The following is a 21,598-nucleotide window of genomic DNA, read 5'->3' on the forward strand; positions in this document are numbered from 1 at the left end:
ACTATGATCATGCATGCTATATAGACTTATTTTCCAGAAGTGGCAGAATAGAAAGCATACAGATCTTGAAACACAAAGATGAGTTTTCATTCCTGGCTCTACTAATAACTAAAACTGTAGCCAAGTTATTTCACCTCTATAATTTTTTTTATTCCTTCCTTAAAATGAGGAAACTAGTACCATCCTGTGGGGAACAGTGAGGCAAGAAGAGAATGTATATATAAAATTATAGACCCTTGGCACATAGTAGTGCTCAACAATTGAGAACTATTAGTGTTAAAATAATCAAACACCCTCTGATCTACAGCCATGCTGTGCTATAATTCACTTATAAGATCTATGGTTTAGTCTAGTTCTCCAATTTCAATGAACTAATCAACCTATAATTTTGAGCATATATTAGGTGGGTGATGTAAAAGATGCACAAATCACATCTCAGCCACAAAGGCAGATACTTATACAGTTTCATTGTCATAAATTTTGAGTTAGAGTTTGACTGGTTTTACCATACTTAGTACATAGAGACCAGATGAGGAAGGACCTTTTTGATAAAGATTTCTTGAAAACATTATTTTATTGGTAACTGCCTGGGGAGGAGCAGACCATAGCACCAAATAGTGCAGGATACCATGCACACTGCTGGATTTTGACCAGATTCCTCTATTGGCTATCTGTATAATCTTGGCAAGTCACTTAATGTCCTTTAGTTTCAATTTTTCTCATCTGTACAGTAGGAACAATAGTTCCTCCAGGGTTCCATTGCAGGGTTACTTTGAGGATCAAATGGGATAATCCATGTAAAGCACTTCACACAGTGCTTAGTGCATAAAAAGCATTCAATATCTATTTAATTATTATTTGAGAAAGATAAGCATCACAGTCCTTGTTTAATTAAACAGGAACATTAAAAAATGTTCTAAGTTTAGAGTCATTAGGAAGTTATTAAGAAGTCTGTTTTAGGGCCTCCCTGGTGGGTTAAGCACCACACTATGAAACAATCCGCAGCCTCTGCAGCACGAGTTCGATCCCTGGTCGGTCAGGGAGCAACCCACATGGTGAGGCAGACCTCTCCTGTCTCGCCTGCTAAGCACTCAACAGTGTATTTCAGTCAATCTGCCTGTTCTGTTCCCTACACTGTCTCTGGTGGATCCTCTCACCCCCCGCATCTCTGACCTGTACCCCAGCTCTTGTATGCATAAATAAATAAATAATTAAAAAAGAAGTCTGTTTTAAAGTTTTGACAGTTGTATAAATATGTTGCTTACTGTTGGTAAATCATTTTAGGAAATGAGGATATTTAAGTTGTGCAATGATGATGACATGCCACAAGATGGCACTGTGCACATTTTACTAAATAGTTCTGACGCTTTAACTGTCCATCAGGGAGCACACCTGCTATCAGGCATAGGCAATATGAAGCGGAGTTTCCTCATTTAAGTAATTGCTTAATTTTGCATTAATACAGTAGATAAAGCAGTCTTTTACATAATGCAATTAGTTAACAATAACCATATCAAGAACAAAATATATTCTTAAAAGTATACTTTATAGAATCTTAAAAGCAGTATTGTTAGTTTCATACCTTAATTATTAATGTATCACAGTTTTTTTTTTTAAATACTTTTTTTATAGAGGCATGTTTTATTTATTTGTTTGTTTATACAAGCACTGGGTACAGTTAGAAGCGCGGGAGGGTGAGAGAATTCACCAGAGCCAGAGCGGGGAGCAGAGCAGGCAGAAGGAACGAAGTACACTGCTGAGGGGAGCAGCGGGCGGCAGGAGAGGTCTGCATGCCAGGTGGGACCCTCCTCCGGTGGCCGGGGAGCAGCCGGGGATCGAACCGGCGCTGCAGAGGCCGCGGGCAGCTTCGCAACCCAGCGCTCAACCGCTGCGCCACCGGGGAGGCCCCACAGTTTGTTTTTATAAATAAGTGGAAATAAACCAAGCTTCAACAGTGTGCCTTAAATCCAGGCAATGTGAGATTGAGAAGGGTGAGGTCAGGGTTGGGGGGTGGGTGTTTGCACAGAGAAGAGTTGGTTGTTTTCAATTGACATTTCTTATTTGTTTGAGCAGATTTGAGTATGACTGGGTCTTACACTATTTTAGGATATGGACTATTATGTTCATAGTTATAAATGACTTATATCCAAGTGTCCATGGAAAAAGTACAAAAAAGTGCAAAAAAGTATACCTATATGGAAATGACTAATGTCATAAACTTTATGAGAACTAATAAAATCATATAAATAGGGTAAAATGCAGGATAGAGGGTATAAAGAGTCAGAATATCAAAAGAGAGCTTTAGAATTTAGTACATTTCATGATTTCGTCCAGAGCAACCTTCCCTGCTCCACATCATAAAGTCTGGGTCCAGGACTGAATCCAGGCATGATATTTTTCCTCAAGCTCTTGAAAAAATCTAAAATTTCCTAAGCCCAATTCTACCACTCACTGATCTCAAAATTCAGGAGGGTGGGAACAGGGGGGGGTTTGAGGAAGCTTTCAGGTGATTGTGATAGCCACTGATTATAAACCGTTACAAGGTCTCCAGAGTGCTTGCAGCTGGGCAAGTCCATAAACAATCACCGAGACTTCACGGTGGGCATTTTGGATCAGTTTTCTCAGCTGTGGCTGAACTTCAGCATCACCGAGAAGAGAAGGTTATACCATAGCCCCTGCCCACTAATGCCTGCGCTGCTGGCCCAGGACCAGTCACACCTGGAGTAGCCTTGAGCTTGGCCATTAGAAATGTAGACCCTCAGGCTCTCAGCCCAGACCAAGAGAATCAGAATATGCATCTTAACAATCTCCCCAGGGAGTCTGTATTCATATTAAAATGTGAGAAGCACTGCTGAAGATAGTAATTCTCAGACCTGTGGCTTCAAGACAGCCTGCTATGTCCTAATAGGTTGTGGGTTGTGTTGCGAGCTAGTAACTATCAATAGTTTATGCAGTTTAAGAATGACTTATATACCTGTGTATACATATGTTGTTTTGGAGGGGTTCAAGATTTGTAAGATCACTCATTGAATTATGATGTGTTTTCTTAATTAGAAGAAAAGGAAATGTATTCAGGCTGGGAATTGAACAAAATCTGTCCATATGCCATTGGGAATGTTCATGTCCTCTGGTGCAGACAGTGTGCATGTGTGTGATTGTGTGTATGTGTGTATCCATGTACACACACTTTTAATCCCTTCTCATCCTTGCCACCCATGCTTAAAGTGGTGGTGATGTATCTGAAGTTTTGTTATAACTGTTTTCCCATCTCTAGATGTGCAGGTAAATACACAGAGTTTAGCTGTTGGCTTCTCATCAAATCCCACAGGAGACAGGTTGTTTTCTTGAAATCTCACCCAATTCTTCTCCGTAGACATAAGCTTCCTGACCTTCAGTGCAACATTCCCACATGAATTTTTCATTGTAACCACACTACAGAGTATGAGCACCAGATTCAGATGATATTTCTGATTAGCCAAATTGTGTTTGTTCACAGAGCTGACTCTGAAAATGTTTGTTGGCTTATAGGAAGGTTAATTATAGAGATTCATTCTTAGTTATCCAATAGAATTCGAATGTTCTTGGCACTAAAAGATGAACACCTCTACAAGCATTGTCTTTTTTCTATAACAGCTCTCAAAAGGAAAGTTTTGTTCAATATTTTAAATGCTAAGAAGATTTTAAGTAAAAATCCCTTTTAGGAGCTTCACATGTGGGTCAACAACCACAGAGGTGGGGGTGCGAAGGGGTGAGGGGTATGAGGAGGTGGGGACAGGAATGCATTTTCTAGTGTCAGGAGCAAGTCCAGGTTCTCTTTAGACTCATTACACTAAGCCACTAGATAGCCTATATTCTTATTCTTCCGCTCCACAGACAACACGCTTCATTCACACAATGAGTATTTTCTTGGCACTTATTATGTTTCAACACTATTCTGGGTGCTAGAATTATCATGGACAGGCAGGCTCCTCACCACACAGAACTTACTCACAGATGGTAGCAAATAGAGATATTTTAGCAAACAAGTGCACTGAACTTGCAGAAATACTCTTTTATTTCCCCTCCTGTAGGGTAAGGAAAAAATGTCAGGCTTTTCTGCCCTCCCGCCATCAGGATAGATGATGGATCCTTGAGGTCCTGAATGCATGCCTGATGGTGGGCACCTGGAGTAGGGTGTGGGCAGAGGTAGATGGGATTCACCTGGGCTGAGACTGGGCTTTTAAGGGCGGCGTCACGGGGACGCCGGTAGCAGCCGAAAGAGAAGCTAAGCGAGAAGCAAGAGAAGCAGACGCCCAGAGAAGGCCGGAGAGCCCGCAGAGTGAAGACCTGTTGGGGGCTGGGAGGCCTGCCAGCCTTCCGGTACCCCAGCACCCCTGCCTGCCATATGCCTGGTGAACCCCAATAAAAGACCTGCAAAACCCTGAGGGCTCCAGAACTCCTCCTTACCCGGTCTGCATGGGATCAGAAAACCTGCTCGGTGTCCAGACCTGACCTTACATCCCCCCTCCCTGGGATCAAAGCTAGCGGGCTTGAATTTAAGGGCCTCTTCATGTGTACAAAAGGAATCATATTCACCTTTCTTACATTTTTTTATCTGATAGGTATTGTGGGGAATAATGAAAATTTACAAGGAAAACCATCAATTATAAAGCAATATACACATTTTGTTTTATTTGTATTTTTGAGAGAAAAGAGGCATTAAAATTTACTGTCATATTCTGATAAATGGTCACTCCCTCTTTAATTATTTGCTCCACTCTGTCTGTTGTAAGGATATTTGTCCTTTAACAAAAGCTCAAAATTTCAGGTTTGTTTACTTTGAATGCATGGGATGATGTTATTAATCGATGGGAGACTATTATAGTGATGACTCTTAGTTCAGTTTCAGATCACACTAATCTTGAAATTTAGAGAGTCTCAGCTCATAAGAGAAAAAATATTTTAATGTTGTAGGGTAAGGTAAAAAAGTATCAGGCTTTTCTGCCCTCCTGCCATCAGGATTGATAATGGATCCCTGTGGTCCTGAATGCATGCCTGATGGCGGGCACCTGAAGTAGGGTGTGGGCATATGTAGATGGGATTCACCTGGGCTTATAAGGGTGGCATCATGGAACAGAACAGAAAAGAGATCAGAACAGAAGAGAGAAAGAGAACAGACCACCAGGAGAAGGAGAGGACAAGGCCACGAGAGAACGCCAGAGAGCCCAGCAAGAGTGAAGACTTGCTGGGGGCCCAGGAGGCCTGCCAGCCTGCTGGCCCCACAGCATCCCTGCCTGCCTCCTGGCCCCCAGCATCCCTGCCTGCCATGTACCTGCTAAAATGTAAAATAAAGCCTGCAAAAGCCACCGAGGGCTCCAAGATTCCTCCTTACCCCATCTGCTCAGTCATAGAGATCCTGCACTGTGCCCTTCCTGGCACTACTTCCCCTACTTTTATTGTATGTGCAGAATGAACCTATGGAGGAAGACTGCCATATGTTTATACATACAGGTGGGAACAGAAACAAAATGAGATTCCATAATGTTTTCAAAAGAAATTAAACCCAAGCATTAATCTGAAAGATTCCACAATACTTTATGCTTGGTGTTTGTAGGGTAAAGAAAATGTCAGGCTTTTCTGCCCTTCCGCTATCAGGATAGATGATGGATCCTTGTCCTGAATGCATGCCTGATGGCGGGCACCTGGAATAGGGTGTGGGCCTAGGTAGATGGGATTCACCTGCGCTAAGACTGTGCTTTTTAAGGGCGGCGTCACGGGGACGCCAGGAGCAGTAGAAGCAGCAGTAGAAGCCGAAGCAGAAGCCGAAAGAGAAGCCGAGAAGCAGCAGAACGAACGCTAGAGAGCCCAGATAGAGTGAAGACTTGCCAGCCTCCCAGCCCCCAAGCCAGCACCCCTGCCTGCCATATGCCTGGTGAACCCCAAATAAAAAACCTGCAAAACTACTGAGGACTCAAACTCCTCCTTTACCCGGTCTGCATGGGATCAGAAAACCTGCACTGTGCCCAGTTCCTGCCCCTACAGTGTTTTAGGTGATTTAACAGAATATGAAAGCCTGGCCATCAGAGAGGTTGCAGTTTCCAAGGGGCAGACACACGTGGATGTCCTAACTGAAGATCAACACATGGCATGATTAGCAAAAGTCCATACCTGTAGTTAAGATTAAAAATAATGCTATGGGGATAAAAATATTGGGATGTGATTGTGGACTAGAAACTTTGGAAAGGTTTAGAGGAGTAAGAGGAGATAGGGTGCAAGTTCGTTCCTGAGTGACAAGAGGATGCAATTACATGGAGCTGAGGAGGGAAGGATACTTCTAGAAGAGGAGTGAGTGACCAATGGCACAGAGCAATGAATGAAGAAAATGTCATCAGAAATTGTATTGACCTTACTGGCCAAGGAGTTTGTGCTGGGGTTTACCTTAAAGCAGGTTTTGTAACTCAGTAATCTCCATTATCCATTATTTGACAGTTTGTTATTTTTTCAGCAAGCAAATGAAGAGATTGAGAATTCACAATCTGTAATGTTTAAAGCTTAGTTTCATTTTCTAATTACCATGTGAACTAACTTTGATCCCTGCTGAGAACCACCAAGTCCAGCAGTGAAAACCAGTGTATTCTTCAGACTAGTGAGTGGGTGTAGGGCAGGACTGGACATGGAGCAGGTTTTCTATGATCCAGCAGACCGGGTAAAGGAGGAGTCAGAGCCCTCAGTGGCTTTTTGCAGGCTTTTATTGGGGTTTACCAGGTACACAGCAGGCAGGGTACTGGGGGGCCAGGAGGCTGGCAGGTCTCCCAGCCCCCAGCAAGTCTTCACTCTATCTGTTCTCTCCATCTGTAGGGTAAGGAAAAAATGTCAGGCTTTTCTGCCCTCCCGCCATCAGGATAGATGATAGATCCCTGCAGTCCTGAATGCATGCCTGATGGCAGGCACCTGGAGTAGGGTGTGGGCAGAGGTAGATGGGATTCACCTGGGCTGAGACTGTGCTTTTAAGGGTGGCATCATGGGGACGCCAGCAGAAGCTGAGAGAAGCAAGAGAAGCAGAATCCTAGTGAAGGCAGGAGAGCCCATAGAGTGAAGACCAGCCTCCCAGTACTCCTGCCTGCCGTGTACCTGGTAATCCCAATAAAAACCTGAAAAACCACTGAGGACTCTGACTCCTCCTTTACCCGGTCTGCTGGATCAGAAAACCTGCACTGTGTCCAGTCCTGCCCCTTACACCGGCCTTCTCTCTCTCTCGGCTTCTGTTCTGCTACTCTCTTGGCTTCTTCTTTCGGCTTCTACTGGCATCCCCATGACATCGCCCTTAAAAGCCCAGTCTCAGCCCAGGTGAATCCCATCTACCTCTGCCCACACCCTACTCCAGGTGCCCGCCATCAGGCATGCATTCAGGACTGCAAGGATCCATCATCTATCCTGATGACGGGAGGGCAGAAAAGCCTGACATTTTTTCCTTACCCTACAGTGGGTCTCAAGTTGTGGCCCCTGATTCCATAGGTCTGGGGTGTAGTCAGGGCATTTCTAGCCTTAAACAATTCCTTGAGTGAGTCTGAAAGATCATGTAGTTTAAAAACCACTGCTATGGATCATGACTTAAAAGATGGAGTCAGATGAGAGACAGGAAGGATAGGAAACTCCTGCTCATTTGATTTAGAGGAAACTTTAAAGGATATCAAGAGAATCTTGGAAAATGATGGGCAAGCTAGTCATGTATTAGCCAGTTGTTAAGAAGTCCTCAATTAATTTAATTTTTTGTCCTTCAGGCCTTTAATCATGACAAAATACTGTTTAAGAACCTGTTCTCCAGATGTTGATTCTGTTCTCCTGTTCTTCAGATGTACATCATTCATAATTATGCGCACCTGAAACTTACATAATGTTATGTTACTTCAAAAACTAAAAGAAAAAAATAGCTGGTAGGGAGGAAGAACTCAATTAATTGGTATGCTTTGCCAGGGTCAACAAATGTATTTTGATGTGATTACATTGATGATGTGACCCTCCACTCGCATTAACCAAACACTGAGTTTGGAAAGAATGTTAATAAAAGCAAAATTTTCAGACTTGATTTCATTAGTAAGTCATATCTTTCTAAAATATGAATCTAAAAACAATGGAGCAGTTCACCACATTATTTCATGCTTCCAACAAATTCAAAATCTTCCTTGCTCCTAAGGTATACCTTTATCACCAAGCTAGTTCTCTTTGGTTAAGGATCCTTGGAGTGAAGCATCATATCTTGCACAGATAACATTTTAGTTTCACTTTAATTTCCTCGTTAGGAGATGGATGATTTAATGGAGCATCAGGAAAAGGCCCACAAAATATTTCTGCTATAAATTTAAATTGAATATCATGTCTATCCTCAAAGGTTCTGAGAGTCCATACATTGCCTATTAAGAAAAAAAGTATTCAGTGTTCCCTTGATTGAAGACCAACATCATGATTCAAAATGAGGTATAATAATTGTTGGTTCAATAGTTGTCATATTGTAAATTAAATTTAACTAAATTCAATTGAACAAGCATTTATTAAGCCTATTATTTTACAAAATATTGTATGAAGTATTTTACAAATAATAAGAGAAGATAAATGAAAAGAAAGATTTGAACAATAACTAATTTCTCACTGTCAGTATTTAACTTTGCTCAGAATTTATTTAATAACTTTAGAGTCAAGAAAATCTATCTTATCTCCCCTCTGGATACTCATTTCAGACTTAACTGGATAACTCAGTATAGATTCTTTCAATGTACCTTTTCCACCTCTATAACTAGTGTCCTACTTTGGGCATTTACCCCCTTCTACTTAGATTTTCACAGAACGCCTTTTCGCCCATCTTCATTTTTGTCCTTTAACAACTATCTTAAGAAATATTATAATGCTCAGTGCTGGTCAAGCCATTCTCCATCGCCTATTGAGTAAAACCAAGCTATTAGGTATAAAAAATAATGTCTGGGGCCTCCCCGGTGGCGCAGCAGTTGAGCGCTGGGCTGTGAAGCTGCCTGCAGCTTCTGTGGCGCTGGTTCGATCCCCGGCTGCCGGTCGAGGGTCCCACATGGCGCGCAGACCTCTCCTGCCGCCCGCTGCTCCCCTCGGCAGTGTGTTTCTCAGTCTGCCTGCTCTGCAATCCCCTCTGGCTCTGGTGAATTCTCTCACCCTCCCACACTTCTGTCTGTACCCAGTGCTTGTATAAATAAATAAATAAATAAATAAATCTTAAAAAAAAAAATAATGTCTGGACTCCAGTCTCCTAATTTTAACCTTACCTCCCACTATTATCCAGTTTCTCCTCATTGGCCTGTGCTCTAGCCGTAGGGACATCTTGCAAGTCCAGGATATGTAATTTTCTTTCTTTCTTTCTTTCTTTCTTTCTTTCTTTCTTTCTTTCTTTCTTTCTTTCTTTCTTTCTTTCTTTCTTTCTTTCTTTCTTTCTTTCTTTCTTTCTTTCTTTCTTTCTTTCTTTCTTTCTTTCTTTCTTTCTTTCTTTCTTTCTTTCTTTCTTTCTTTCCTTCTCTCTCTCTCTCTCTCTCTCTCTCTCTCTTTTCTCTTTTTCTTTCTTTCTTTCTTCCTTCCTTCCTTCCTTTTTCTCTCTTTCTTTTTCTTTCTGTCTTTCAGATTTTTTATTTATTTAAGAACTGGGTACAGGCCAGCTGTGTGTGGGGGGTGGGGTGGGAAGATTCACCAGAGACAGTGGGGAGCAGAACAGGCAGATCTACTGAAATACACTGCTGAGGGGAGCAGTGGGCGAGTCAGGAGAGGTCTGCTGCACCATGTGGGTCACCTCCCTGGATGGGGATGGAACTCATGCTGCAGTGGCTGTGGATAGCTTCATGGTGCTGATGCTTAACCCTTTGCACCACCAGGGAGGCCCCATCCTTGTCTTTCTGGTATGTGTATTTACTTATCCTGCTTCCTTCAAGTGTTTCCTTCAATCTACTATTTCTCAAGGTCTTAACACATGTATATTCCTAGGAAGTCCATTCTGATGCCCTAAGTTAGAATGATAGATTTTTTCCCTGTTTTTGTTGCTCCCAGACACCTTCACATATAAATTAGACCCTTTATGACACTCTGCATTTCTCACAGTTATTAAATGCACAAGTGTTTCCTGCATTTTTTAGACAAGTCCTTGGTTGGACTTTGGCAAGGAGGGTTTCTAAATGGTAAGATAAATTTTATGATCAGGGTCATGTGTGTGTTTTGGGGACAGAATCCTTGGATTTCATGATAATCTCCCAAAGATACAAAGGGAGAAAAGCATAAAATCCACAGCACTAAGTTATAAACAACTTGAAGACATGGACTATGTCTTGTTTATCTTTGTATTCCTCTCAGCTACTTGAATAATTTTTTTTTTTTTTTTTTTTTTTTGGGACCCTCGCCGGCGGCTGGGGAATGAACCAGTGCTGCAGAGGCTGTGGACAGCCTTGCAGCCAGCCCAGCGCTCAATCGCTGAGCCACTAGGGGATCTTTGTTCAACAATACTTGATTAATGGGATAGAGAGACTATTGTTTGCCAGATGTTATAGACATAATATCTAGAAGCTTTCCCTTTACCTTATGATATTGTAACACACTCAATGGGATGTGGTTTCTTACTGAGCGTGGTTTCCACAACACACTTGGCATTTCTGATATACTATGGCTTGAAGAACACGTTAGGATCCTAGGTGCAAGAGGTCACTTTTCAAGAAAAGGAGCATTCACAGGGATTGTCTTCTACTTTTTCTTTATAGTTGTCTCAGGGGCCCTGCATCTTAGGCCTACTTGACCAACATAAACAATAACTGACAACAAGCACATGGACACTGAAGAGTGGATATGCAGCAATTGACTGGCAAATGTCATTTTTCTGTACTCTTTCTGTACAGTTTAAATATATAATTAACTGTCTTTGTGCAATGAAAGAAAGTAAATAAACAGAAAATATATTTCATTTGCCCATTCAGAAAATAGCTATAGCCCAGTTTCCCAGTTCATGAAAAATTGTTTGGGAGATGGGTTAGCCTTTGCGAGGAAGGTATTTCTATATAGCTAATAAGCAGTAGTGATTATCTACAGGTATCTTGGGTTAAAGAATATGGAAGTGCATTTTTCATTAGAAATTAGTAGAAAGTACTGATGAGAAAAATCTAATATAAAAGTCAAGGTGCATAGTAGGAAATATCTTGACCACCTCTTTTTCTAGTTCTTTCAGAAATGACCATCACAGTGTAGACTTTGACCACCTCCATGAGGTAGCAGGAACCAGATAGCACTTGGCTTCAGGTTCTTGCTGTATACCTCTGAAGCTTGAGCATTAAGCACCTGAAACCCACCTAGCACTCACATATGTGCTACATAGAAGCATATGGGTGTTAACTCCGGTGGGCTACAAATGGGCATGTTCAGGACAGAACAGCCAGATTAGAACCTCCTTCTTTTTTTCCACTGCGTAGACAGTTCTGGGTTTACATCTCACAAGATTAATTAGAAGTTCCTTTGTTATCTATTGGTTTTCTTCCTTATTTCAGTTCTGCTCTGGGCTTACTCTCCAAATGAGCTGTTTTTACATAGGCCTTGTTGTGGAGTCTGCTTTCTGGGGAAGCACAAGTTAAAGCCTTGATGATTCTAATTAACTCCCTACCTATCACAGATACATTATTATAAAGTGCATATGGAACATTCTCCAGGATAGATCACATGTTGGGTCACAAAACAATTGTTAATGAGTTGACAAAGACTGGAATCATATCACATATCTTTTCTGTTCATGATATCAAACTAGAAACCAACCACAAAAAGAAAATGAAAATAAGCTCAACTCTCTGGAGACATGCTGTGAATGGCAAGTGGCTAAGGAGGAAATAAAGAGGGGAAATAAAAAAAATACCTGGAAACAAATTAAATAAAGATAAAAGTTAGCAGAATCTATGCGATGCAACAAAACAGCACTAAGAGGAAAGTATATAGTAACACAGGCCCACATCAAGAAACAAGATCTCAAATAAATAATCTAATCTTACAAACTAAACCCAAAGTCACTAAAAGGAAGGAAATAATACAACTTAAAATGGAAATAAACAAAATAGAAATAAAAAGTTCAAAAGATGTGCGAAATATTTTAAACATCACACAATGTTTTTTTCTTCTGAAAATGAAAATTTACTCAGGGGACTGATAGGTTAGATAACAGCTTCTAGAGCAATGTTTTGGGGTGTATATACTATTTGATATTCAAAAAAATAAGAAGCTTGAGAATAAATAGAAAACATTCAGATTCCAAACTTGACATTGTTTGAATATAAAATTTATACACTAGGGAATATTACCACACTTACCCTCCCCCATACCCTCATGGTCTAGCATAATACTTTGCAAAGAATAACTATCAGTCCATAATAGTTGAGTAAATGTGTAAGTGAGTGACTCATAATAAAAACAATAGGAAAATGTTAACAAAACCTCAACAAGGAGTAAATCAAGGTGGTCTTGCAAATGAGTTTCCTGTAGGTGTGGTTATGTGAGAGCAATTCTCCCATCATTGTCTCTCTGACAATGTTTTCTTTCAATGTTCACCAGATCCCCAAGATCTGGGAGCTAGGCTGTGCGAGAGCACCATCGGGGTATCCCTACATGGCTCTGCAGACTGGGTCTGGGCTGATCTGGAAGGCTGCCAGGAGCATAGCTTGGCAGACCACTAAGGGAAGTTCATTGAGTCTTACAGTTGCACCCGTTAGATGGGGTTGGCAAAGCTTGAAAGGCATTCTTGTGTACATCACTCTTTCCCAACTGACTGGGGCACTTAAGGATGATGTACTCTCCTAAATTGTGGGAATAAAAATGCTTAGTTGACACAGCTTCCTGGTATAATGCTGGAGCAAGAGACCAAAGGAAGCTGATGGATGTGACATCCAGATGATAGAAAGAAGATTGCAGGTGTTGGCTTAGTTCATAGGTTGCAGAGTAACAGTAGCTTGAGCAGACAAAGCTCCTGGCATTCTCTGAAAATGCATACATTGTGCAAAAATGAAAAATGATGTAAAAATATATAAAATTAAAAATTAAAAAAACAAATATACTAACAAGAAAACAAAACACTGAATCTTCACAATCTTAAAAATAAAAATAACTAAAGAAAAGAAACATCTTCAAATTCATATCACAAACATCAGGATTTTGAAATCAAAGTTTTGCTCTATCAGAAATTTGCTCTGATTAAAGGGGAAACAGTTTTGCCATAGGTCCAGCATGCCCAGAGAGGAGCAGTCTTTCCATTGTTAAATTCCTCGGGCATTTTTAATGGGTTTGTTTACATTGTAATGCCACCACCAACTTCCCCACAGGGAATTTTTGGGAACGGTGTATTCTAACACATGCACTTTTCTTTATTCTAAACAAGTGTCTAGAATGATTCAACATCAGGAATGAAAATCTGCACAAAAACATTTGGGACAATACAGACAAAGATAATTATGCTCTGAGGGTTTTGTCATCTGCCACTTACTTCTCTGTGAAAGTTCCTGTTCTTCCTTCTGACTCTGACTGGAGAAAGCTCTTCTCGTTCCTACACATCTCTGTGATCTATTTCTCTTTCCTGACTTTCGACTTTAAACTTTATTTCTCATCTAAGGTTATATGTTATAAACTGGAAAACAGAAAAGTGTATGTCATGGGCAGAATCCCAAGATGCCTCCCCTTTCTTTTCCCCTCTCTCCCGTCACCAGGATCCTGATCTTCTCCCAGTTATTCAATCAAATAGTAATCCAGATACTGCTGTGAAGGAATTTTGCACATGTAATTAAGATCCCAAATCAGTTGACTTTAAGACAAGGAGATCACTCCAGTGGGACTGACTTACACTTTTCTTTAAAAGCAGAGTTTTCCCTGCCTAGTCAAGGAGGAGGACATCAGAGAGACATACTCTGCCTGGAATGGAAGAAAAAGCAAACATCCCTGTTCTAGATGGCCTACGGGGCCATTGTGGCAAGAAATAAGGGTGGCCTGTGGGAACTCAGATCAGTCCCCAGCTGATTGTCAGCATGGAAGAAGGACCTCGATCCTCCAACCATAATGAAATGAATTTTTCCAACATACAGTTCATTTGAAGAGGATGCTGTGACCCAGACAGGCTGTTGCATTTCTGAACCAGAGAAATTGACATTATAAATGTGTGTTGTTTTAAACTGTTAAGTGTGCGGAAATTTGTTATGCAACAATAGAAAACTGACACTGGCAGTCAAAAATCCACATATTGAAAAGTGAGGCAGAGAGGAGGAATATGCTGGTACGTTAGCTTGAAGAAGAAAGGAAAAACACTAATTTGAAGGGATGTATGCCCTCTTAAGTTCATTGCAGTACTTGCAGTAGTCAAGTTATGGAAACAACTGAAGTGATCAAGGACAGGTGAGTGGATTAGGAAGTTGTGGTGTATATAGTCAATGGAATACTACCCAGATATAGAAGAGAAAAGATGACATCTTGCCATTTGTGACAGCCTGGGTGGAGGGGATTATGCTAAGTGAATATGTCAAAAGGAGGAAGTTAAATACTGGATGATTTCACTCATGTGTGGAATCTAGAGAAACAAGACAAAGGAACAGAGGAAACTAGAACAAAGCAAAGCATAGAATTATGATTGCTGAATCGATGCTATCAGAGAGGGTGGTTAAGAGTTGGGAGCAAAGAAGAGAGAGGACTATTCTCATCATAATGGACTGTGATGGAGGATATGGATACCTGGGGATGTAGGGAGGGGTGTGGTAAAATAACCTCTGAAGAAATGTGAACCTACACCTGAGTCATAAAAGGTGTTGTAAAACAATGTCACCTCAATAAAATAATACAATACAAATAAAGGGAAAATACAGGGTATTTGTATTTATCACTAAAAAATATCTAAAGGATAATCCTGCAACAAAAGACTCATCACTTGGCTGGTAGCAGATCTGTCTCATTAGGCAAATTCATTCATTTATAGAAGAATATTTGTTCAGGATTTTCTGCATCTATAGCACTCACTTGAGCTAATTTCCTAGTGATGGAGAAACCTTCTCATAAACAGGTAAATGCATTTTTGTTTCACAAGAAATCCTGAAAGTTTAAACATATAAAAGACATAAGCACATGTTCTACCTTTAAATTATATCTGGATGAAGGATACACTTTAAAATGTTTCATTTATTTGAGAAAAGATAATTTTAAGAAACTCTAAATGCCCAGGTACAAATATATACCATTCCTCCTCTTTTCCTTTTAGACAAAATTTTAATTAAATCTTCATTGATATGAATTATAGCAAGAAAATCCCAAGAAGAAGAACTAAAAGTTGTGAGCAAAAAGATGTATGAAGAACTGAAAAATGTACAATGTCAGCTTTGAGTGTGGGGAGTATTTTCTGGCCTCATTTTTGTTCTCACTATTAAACAGAAGGGATTAGAGATTTCCGATTTATTTCTCACATTGCCTTTTGTTGTTTATGAACTGAGAGCTCCGTTTCATTGATTTCAAAGTCATTTCTGAAAGAAGATTTGCTGACATTACAGGGTATCTGGACCATTAACCATGTCAATGCTAACCGAGGAAATGATATTCTAGCTGAAACCAATTATTTGTTTAAAATAAAGACTGAGATCTTCCCATTTCACACTCTTACAAGTGCTATATAGATACTTATTTTGTGAAAAGTTACTAGGAAACCTGGAAACTAAAGAGAAGGCTATTGATTAGAAAAGAGCATTAGGAATATTATTTGTGTTCTGCATTCTATCTCATACCTTTCAGAAAATTAAATACCAATTGTTGTCCTGTAATTTTTAGAGGCATTCATTCTTTTATTCTAGGAGGGGATATGCTAGACAGAGGCACACGGGAGAGCATAATAGGGTACAAGGTGAATGGTAAGGGAAGAAGCTGATGAAGAAATAGATCCTATGGAGAAAAGTTGAAGAAATGGAGGATCTTTGCCTGAAAAAAAGAGATGGGTTTCTTACAAAAATTCTTATAAAACCGAGGTTGGTAAATTTTTTTTGTGAAGCATAAGGCACAATCGTGGATATTATGAGAAAACAAATTTTTACATTTTTACTGATGAAATTAAAAATATAACAATTTAGTATTTTTTTAATGCTGGTTTACTCAAGAGAAAAATAGAATTCTTTTTTGGGGGATAACTGCATGCTGAATTACAGTTACAAGCTAGTTTTTCCTGTTATCAAATTTGTCATGAGTATTCATGATACTTCGTTCATGGTCCACACAAAATAGGTGCTGAGCCACACTGAGCCCAATGGCCACAGTTTCATGGCCTCCTGTATGGAATTTTCTTTTTTTTTTTTTTGCAATTCAAAATTTTTATTTATTATTTTTAAATATTATTTTTTTAATTTTTTACATCATTGTTCATTTTTAAACAATATTTGCTTCCCCCTACCCCTTCAGGTATAGTCCCCATAGAGTTTCCTTCACCAATGCACCCATGCACCATCACCTCAGTCCCCTGTGCTCCTCCCTCCCGCCCTCTGATCCCTCTCCCTCCTCCTCCCCTGCAGGATGTCTCTGATTTATAATTGTCTGGTTTTGCTTTGTTGTGTTTTGTACTGTTATTATTTTTTTACGCTGATGTCTTATTTGGTTCCCCTATATTCCTGCTATAAGTCAAACCATCTGATATTTTTTTTTTTCCTTCTGGCTTATTTCACTGGACACAAAAACATTGATTCAAAAGAATACCTGTACCGCTATCTTTATTGTAGCACTATTCACAATAGGTAAAACCTGGAAACAACCCAAATGCCCAAAAATAGATGACTGGATCAAGAATATGTGGAATATATACACAAAGGAATATAAGTCAGCAATCAAAAAAGCAACGTGGATGGAACTAGAAGGCATTATGCTCAGTGAAATAAGCCAGATGGAATTTTTTTAAACATTTATTTTATTTATGCACACAAAAGCTGGGGTACAGGCCAGAGGTGCGGCGGGTGAGAGGATTCGCCAGAGACAGAGTGGGGAACAGAACAGGCAGATTGACTGAAGTACACTGCTGAGGGGAGCAGCGGGTGAGACAGGAGAGGTCTGCTGTGCTATGTGGGTTGCTCTCTGGCCAGCTGGGCATTGAACTCATGCTGTAGAGGCTGTGGACAGCTTCATAGGTTGTGTCTTAACCCCTTGTGCCACCAGGGAGGCCCCCTGTATGGAATTTTTTAGAACTCTGGGAAGCAGATATTATCAGCATCCATCAGGAATTGCATTAAGGGAAATAAACATGAATGTCTGTGATAGGAATCAATGCTGTATATGGAAAACCATAAACAGAGCAGGCGAAGGTTGTGAGGAAGGAAACATGGGGAATTAACTAACACTGCTGATCTCTAAATTTTGATAAAAAAGAAATATGCTAAATATCTATATACTTCGTGCTCTATCCAGATAATATTTTTCTAAGTGATGACTTTACAAATTTTTTTTTGTATATTTTTCGTTCATTAAGTGATTTTAAGCTTAATTTTGTTAATATACAAAAAAATTTTACTTGTACATAAGGTCTGGACCTAAAAATAAACAACCTTTTCTCAATTAAGGACCACAGATTTCTATGAAGTAAATACCATATAAGAGTTCCCAATAAAGCCATGCACTTACATATATAGATCCTGATTTTTTTTATTTATTATAGAGCAAATCTCCATTATAAGCTACCATAATTTATTTTTTTTATTTTTAAATTTTTTTTAAAGGATAAATACTTTTTTAAAAAATTAATTAATTTATTTATGCAAGCACTGGGTACAGTCAGAAGTGTGGGAGGGTGAGAGAATTCACCAGAGCCAGAGCGGGGAGCAGAACAGGCAGAAGGACCGAAGTACACTGCTGAGGGGAGCAGCGGGTGGCAGGAGAGGTCTGCGTGCCATGTGGGACCCTCGCTGGTGGCTGGGGAGCAGCTGGGGATCGAACCGGCGCTGCAGAGGCCGCGGGCAGCTTTGCAACCCAGCGCTCAACCGCTGCTCCACCGGGGAGGCCCTAAGCTACCATAATTTATTGTGGGCTAGGCTTTGTTACAGAAAAAAAAATGTTTTTCTAATACAGGGGTGTGTTTTCAATGTTGACTATTATGTCACATAAACACCAGTGCTTGTGAATCTTTCTGAAAGGTAGATTCCAACTTTGATTAGGATAAACTAGGCTTGGGCCCTGTGCATGTGGCCTTACCCTGGTTCTTGTATGCATGAATAAATAAATCTTTAAAAAAAAAAAAGATAAACTAGGCTTAACTGTGTTAGCATTTTGCACCTTGGAACACCACCAACTGTTATATTTATTGTCAGGAAGGAAAACTCAGCAAACACATATAGTAATTGCATTTAATGCTTCTGATCAAGATAGCCACACTTTTTTTAAAAACAATTTAAGCAGTGCACTCAAAATATGATTGTTTTTCTTGAGCTTAGTTTTACCTAGTTTGTGGAGAAGGTAGTATCTTTTCTCATTCTAAAATGTATGAATCTTGTAAGGTACTATTATAAGGCAACGTGATTCACTATGTAATGTCTATTCACTCTTTAAGACGCAGCCCAGATGTCATATCTCTCCTTTTGCAGGAAACCCCTCTCATTGGCCTGCACGCCCAGAACAGGATCCTGCCCCGACCACACCAGGCATATATTCCTATCACTACACTGCTGTTTAGGTCTCTTTAAAAGTCCATCTACCCAACTAAATGGACAACTTTAAGGAGGGGATCACATCTTATTCATCATCACCCTATCTCTGGTACCTTACACAGTGATGAACATGTGGGAGGGAATTATTTTAAGTTTACTAAATAAGAGGTAATGAGTGGTGCACTGAGGAGCAACTGGATAGGTATGAAGGCTCTATTTTCACCCATGAGTGGACCATCACTCTTTCCCAAGGTCAGTGTGACTATGGCATGATTCTGGATGTGGGGTGAGGATGAAGGCTGGAAAAACAAACAAATAACAATAACAACAACTACAACAAATCAGGAAGAGGAAAAGGAGATGCCCACAAATAGGAGAGGGCTTGATCACACAGCAGGAGGAATGGGTTATGGCCTGTAGGTTGCTGCACCCAGAAAGGGCCCTTTATAATGATGGGTACAGGAGTGCCAATTTCACTATGAGTCTTATCTTGCCCTCTTCCTTCCTTCCTCTCTTCCTTCCTACCTCCCTTCTTTTCTTTTTCTTTCTTCTCATTTATTTTTGTTTTGTTCATCTTTCTAAAATGTCCTATCTCTGTTGAAAGGAACTTAAAGAAGGCTCTGCCTGGCAAAGTTCTAAGGGAAGAGAATTTCCATTCCTCAAGGGCTCCTGGGGCAAATCACAGTTCACAACAACATCTGCCACAGTAGACATATGCCCAGGTATGAGCAATCGGAAACCCCCATCCTAAGTTCCACAACCCCAGCAATCACTGACACCCATTAGGAGAGCCCAGAAAAAGCCACTGCTGATATCAACCACCTGGCAGACATGTACCCAGGTAGGAACTGCAGGAACACTCCAGCTACCAGCTCTGGTAGCCCCCAATGCCCTGGGAGGAGCAACTGGATGTCCCAGCTACCTTCAGGCCAACTAATGTTTTTTCTCCCTTCTCATCCTGCCCAAAATTGTAGTTCTGTTTCTAGCTTGTGGGGCTGAAGAACAAGCTATAGATGACAACTTGAGGAACGGCTGCACAGTGCCCATCTCCATAGTCATGATGAGCTTAATCATGGAAGCCTGGGGCTGAGGACAATCTTTCCCTGGTTTCACCTGAGACTCTGGGATACAGAAGTGAACATGACTGGTTTCTATGTTCACCCCATGACTAACCTCTATGTCAAGTATTCAACAACCATGTTCACATGTTCAGGAGAATGTTATGGTTTTCCTTTTTTTACTCATCCAGTATTAATTAGAAATTGAGAGCAGTTATTAATTTTTGTAATAGTCAGTTTTCAAAAAAGAAAATAATAAATTCATATACATGAACTATGAAGCAATATTTTTTCCAGGAGAAAATGGATGTAGCGGTATGATGAAAACATTAGGGACTATAAATCTGCTCACTATAATTAGTGAACTAGCTTGCTACTTATATTTTAAAGTTTGGGAAGAAATTAAATCAGGTTCCTTTGTTTTGTTAAGTATTGTTGTCTCTTGCTATTTTCTAATGTAGGTAAATGCAGCCAATACACTAGCACAAAAAATAATTTTGTAGTTTCAGAAAGAAACTTCAATGTTTTCTAGGAGCTTGTAAACACTTTTCTATGCTTGAAATGCAAATATAAATAGGATTTAATGTTTGATATTTTATAAAGTTCTTGTAAAATATTTTGCTGCATTGTATTTATAGAATCAAGATTAGTGGAAAGAAGCAAAACCTCTATCTAGAGTTAAATCATTCCAATGGCAGGATCATATACACATTCAGAAGCTCATCCATTTCAATACTTTAGCAGTTGAGAAAAATTAAGCCCTCAGAATTGCATGGGAATAGTCTCTCTACCATTTATGTATCATAATACTCTTTACTGTTGTATAAACATATTTTTATCAGCATTTACTGGAAAACCTAGCTTTAATAAATTAGCGAAGTAACAAAGGTAAACTAGGGGATTCAAGAGGGTAATTAATGCAAACAACTGGCATACTTACAGTTACATTTCTTTTGAACAAACCTAAGCTTGCATGCTGTTCTGTAGGTGGAGAGTCGGATGCGATCCAAATCTTGAGCCCCTGGGGGGGACAAAGTAGACATATGGTATGCCATGTGTGTGTAAGGAATTTATAATGTTTATAAATAAAACAGCTATAGAAATAAGCCATGCACTTAATTTGATTTTTATTTCTATTGGAATATAACTATAACTTTTAAATTTCAAAAGGTTTGTCCCACATTCTTCAGGTTTTAGGGGAAGAGAGAACATCTATCCAACATGGGAAATCAGGTTATCAACCACATTCACAGCCAAGGAGCACAACCTCAGCCTTGTGGTGTCTGCCACTCCTGAGAACAATCTGCTCAGGCTGTGACTGAAACAGCTAAATCTGACACTAATATCATCAAATAATCATTTAAAACACACTGTCACTAGTCTTTAGGACATGACTATGAGGTGAGCACATGCTGAATGTTGGCCATCTTTTCTGCACAACCTTAGGCTAACTGCTTTTAGTGGTCTCGATTTTCTCATCTTGAAGATGAGGATGATGACACTGCTACTAATTTCATATGATTGTTGTAAGGATAAATGAATGAGTATTCCTGAAGCACTGAGAACACTGCCTGATACACTAAGTGCTATGCTGGCATTCACTGTTACTGCTAGCATCTAGCTCGCCATTCTTCCTGCTGACCTCAGAGAGGAGGCAGCTTTCTACATACTCCTGCTACTCTTATTTATGCTGTGGCTTCCAGTTCCTCCCTAACATAGAGGAGCGGTTCTCCATATTCTTGGGATGCTTTCTTTTCCACTCACCCCAACATAGGATGGGCGGAGGGGGGGGTGGGGGCGGGGGGGAATCTAGCAGTCCGGACAGCATGGCTCCTCATGTCCACAGCACCAGGTCTGGATATTCTGCTCAGAATCCAAGCCTTACTGGAGGCTTTT

The 21,598-nt window shown here is 40.1% G+C and overlaps 1 protein-coding gene across 12 annotated transcripts in view; it reads right to left on the minus strand.

The window, feature by feature from the left end:
* DTNA (dystrobrevin alpha) overlaps positions 1 to 21,598 on the minus strand; it is a 325,085-nt gene that overhangs the window by 87,930 nt on the left and 215,557 nt on the right. For all 12 annotated transcript variants that reach the window (XM_054694102.1, XM_054694105.1, XM_054694103.1 and 9 more), the window contains one exon: positions 20,643 to 20,723. In XM_054694102.1, coding sequence (XP_054550077.1) covers positions 20,643 to 20,723 — 81 coding nt within the window. The remainder of the gene's footprint in view (positions 1 to 20,642; positions 20,724 to 21,598) is intronic.

Source organism: Talpa occidentalis, unplaced genomic scaffold (genome assembly GCF_014898055.3).
Source record: "Talpa occidentalis isolate TD23 unplaced genomic scaffold, MPIMG_talOcc4v2.1 talOcc4.13, whole genome shotgun sequence".
NCBI classification, from domain to species: domain Eukaryota; kingdom Metazoa; phylum Chordata; class Mammalia; order Eulipotyphla; family Talpidae; genus Talpa; species Talpa occidentalis.